Genomic DNA, 3,422 nt, shown 5'->3' on the forward strand with positions numbered 1-3,422 from the left:
GGTCTCTATTTGAACCATTTTCCCTTTGTCTTAGGTGCTTTAATTGTAATTCTATCTTTTTAAAAATTTGACTCCTTTGTCTTAGGTGCTTTAATTGTAATTCTATAATTATTTTATTTTGACTATCCCATTATAATCTTACTTGTGTCACAAGCGCCGTAAAACTCTTAATTAGTTAACTGCTATAGTCTGGAAAGACTTGTATTTATAAATTTGGCCAGAAAAATTGATCTTTCACATATCGATCAATTGAAATAACCTACACCTTGGCAAAAACAAACTCAAACAAGGGAATAACAGGAAGAATTTATGAGTGAAATTTAACACTTGCTTATCTGACGTCACAAATGATTATTGTAAACTTGATATCATTACGCGTTACTATGTGCGGTTTTCTGGTCTCTTTGTATGGCACTCGCTTTCGGATCGGAAGGTCCTGGGTTCGAGCCTCTCTCCGCGCATAGTTGAGTCCTTGGAAAAGGCTCGAATTCCTTTGCTGTACTCGGGTGTAAAATAGGTACCTGGCCGTTAACAGCGTTGTATCTGTCGAAAAAATTGTAATGTCATGTCTCGTTCTACATTTTACGTTGCTGCTGGTCATGAACATTTTATAAAGTGCTTTGAGCACATCTCATTGATAAAGTGCTAGATAAAAGCTCAAGTTTTTAAACATTTTCCGGTGAGTGGTGGAAAATTTGTTTCCTCAGCTTGGACCCTCTGTTTGAATATTCTGAAAAAGAATCTTTGTCTATTTTTAAACGTTCGGTTAAAACATTATCTGCTTCTATTTTATTAAATGATATGAGAAGCAAGACAGGCGTCTGGTTTGTGTTGTGTAGTGTGTGTGTGTGTAATTGTGTGTGCGTGTGTGTGTGTGTTTTTGTGTGTATGTGAATGTTTCAGGCAAAGTAATTTGTAATTGGAGTCTGGTGTCTCAGAGTTATAAGCGCTATATAAGTTTTCAGCATTATTATTATTATTATTATTATTATTATTGTTGTTGTTGTTGTTGTTGTTGTTGTTGTTGTTGTTGTTGTTGTTGTTGTTGTTGTTGTTGGTTGTTGTTGTTGTTGTTGTTGTTGTTGTTGTTGTTGTTGTTGTTGTTGTTCTTGTTGTTGTGTTGTTTTTATGTTTTATTATTATTTTAAAAATATTTTATTATTATTATTATTATATTATTATTATTATTATTATTATTATTATTATTTTATTATTATTTATTTATTATTATTACATCATTATTATTTCATTTTATAATTTTATACTATTTATTGTTGTTCTTGTTGTTTGTTGTTGTCTTGTTGTTGTTCTTGTGTTGTGTTTTATTGTTTTTATATTATTTTAAAATATTTTATATATTATTATTATTATTTATTATTATTATTATTGTTGTTGTTTTATTGTTTGTATTATTATTTTTTTTAATATTTATTATTATTATTATTATTATTATTATTATTATTATGATTATTATTATTATTATTATTATTTATTGTTGTGTTCTGTTGTTGTTGTTGTTGTTGTTGTTGTTGTTTTTATTGTTTTATTATTATTTTTTTAATATTTTATTATTATTATTATTATTATTATTATTATTATTATTAATTATTATTATTATTATTATGTTGTTGTTGTTGTTGTTGTTGTGTTGTTGTTGTGTTGTTGTTGTTATTTTTATTGTTGTATTATTATTTTTTAATATTTTATTTATTATTATTATTATATATTATTATAATTATTATTGTTATTATTATTATTATTGTTGTTGTTGTTGGAGAAAAAGCAATGTTCTCAAATTTGATGATTTGGATTTGTATATAATATTAAGAGTCAAGTCCATTCGGATCTATTATTCTACCAGATGATCGTGGTGAGTCGTATTTACAATGTCCTCTATTTCTTTTCCTCTTCCCACAGAATTCTACAAAATGCCCCATGTGTCGAACGGACCTCCGAAGGACTGCGGCTTCTCCTGAGAGTTAATTGTCCGACTGATAGGGTGTTGTTGTATACTGCGCACCCTTAGAAACAAAACTCACAACAATAATAACAAAAAAGCACCAAAAACGTTTTTTTTTTTAAATTAAGACAAAGCATCAAAAAAAAATAAAATCAAAAAAAAAATAAAATAAAATAAAACAAACAAACAAAACAACAAAAAAACATAACCCCCTCCTTCCAAAAGACGTAAACAAACACACACACACCCACACACACACCCACACACACACCCACACACACACCCACACACACACCCACACACACAAACACACACACAAACACACACACAAACACACATACAAACTCACACAAAACTCATAAACTTTTTTTCTGTCCCATTTATTGTGACTAATCATCTTAAAATCACTGTCGAGATGAAGCGGATGCTAAAAAAGACGAACTAAAGTTATTTCTTAGTATTCTAAAACACTTGATCTACATTCATTCTCCACAATAAATTATGTAAACTCAACACAAGCCTGATAGTTTTAGCAATAAACTTAATATTCCACGTCCCAATTATCTCAACATATTATATACACATATATATATATATATATATTATATATATATATATATATATATATATATATATATATATATATATATATATATAATGTTTTGAATGTTTCTTAAGCATTTCAGTGTATTCCTCTGAATAGGATTTTGTACTCTTAGGGACTTTTAAGAATCACAATCTAAGCACATTCACACTAGATACAGCTTGCTTTCACAATTTACTTATGTTCCCTATTTGATTCCTTTTCATAATGCGTCTTAACTTTTCTTGGGTTGCTTGTGACAGTAAACATCCCTTTTTCTCGTCGCCGAAATAACCAAAATATTTGGCAACCGTCACAAACCCCATAAAAACATTTTAAATGAAGTTTTCACAAAACTTTCTGCTACTTGGGACTTTAAAAAAAATGAAACAAAATATGTGATTTTTTCCACTTAAAGATATTTTATTACTTTACTCCTTTTAATTGTGCCTTGAATTTGTATTTATAAATGTATATATATACGTGCGTCTGTAAGCCTGTGTAGAAAAGTGACGAAGATTGTGTGAATATGTGTTTATGTGTGTTTTAGAGAGAGATGGAGAGAGAGAGAGAGAGAGAGATATGGAGAGAGAGAGAGAGATATGGAGAGAGAAGATGGAGAGAGACAGTGGGATGATTATTGTTAGTGGAGAATGACACAGAGAGATAGATGAAGAGAGAGAGAGAGACAGAGAGAGAGAGAGAGAGAGAAGGGGGGGGGGAGAGGGAGAGAGATAAAGTGAGAGATTGAGTGAGTGAGAGAGAGAGAGAGAGTGTGTGTGTGTGAGAGTGTGAGAAATAGAGTGAGAGACAAGAAGAAGATAAAGAGGAAAAAGTATATGATAGAGATAGGGATTGAGACATAGATACACACACAGA

The 3,422-nt window shown here is 29.9% G+C and overlaps 1 protein-coding gene across 2 annotated transcripts in view; it reads left to right on the forward strand.

Moving 5' to 3' along the window:
- Nucleotides 1–2,163, forward strand: part of LOC144979758 (uncharacterized) — an 18,337-nt gene extending 16,174 nt beyond the window's left edge. The window contains exon 5 of one of the 2 annotated variants that reach the window (XM_078926782.1): nucleotides 1,918–2,152. In XM_078926782.1, coding sequence (XP_078782908.1) covers nucleotides 1,918–1,983 — 66 coding nt within the window. In that variant the 3' untranslated portion in view covers nucleotides 1,984–2,152. Of the gene's footprint in view, nucleotides 1–1,917 lie in introns of both variants that reach the window. The other variant, XM_078926783.1, reaches the window with a different exon arrangement.
- The last annotated feature ends 1,259 nt before the right edge of the window (nucleotides 2,164–3,422 follow it).

The sequence above is a fragment of the Berghia stephanieae genome, chromosome 9 (assembly GCF_034508935.2).
Source record: "Berghia stephanieae isolate SIO BIC M18660-M18661 chromosome 9, UCSD_Bste_1.3, whole genome shotgun sequence".
Lineage (NCBI taxonomy): Eukaryota > Metazoa > Mollusca > Gastropoda > Nudibranchia > Aeolidiidae > Berghia > Berghia stephanieae.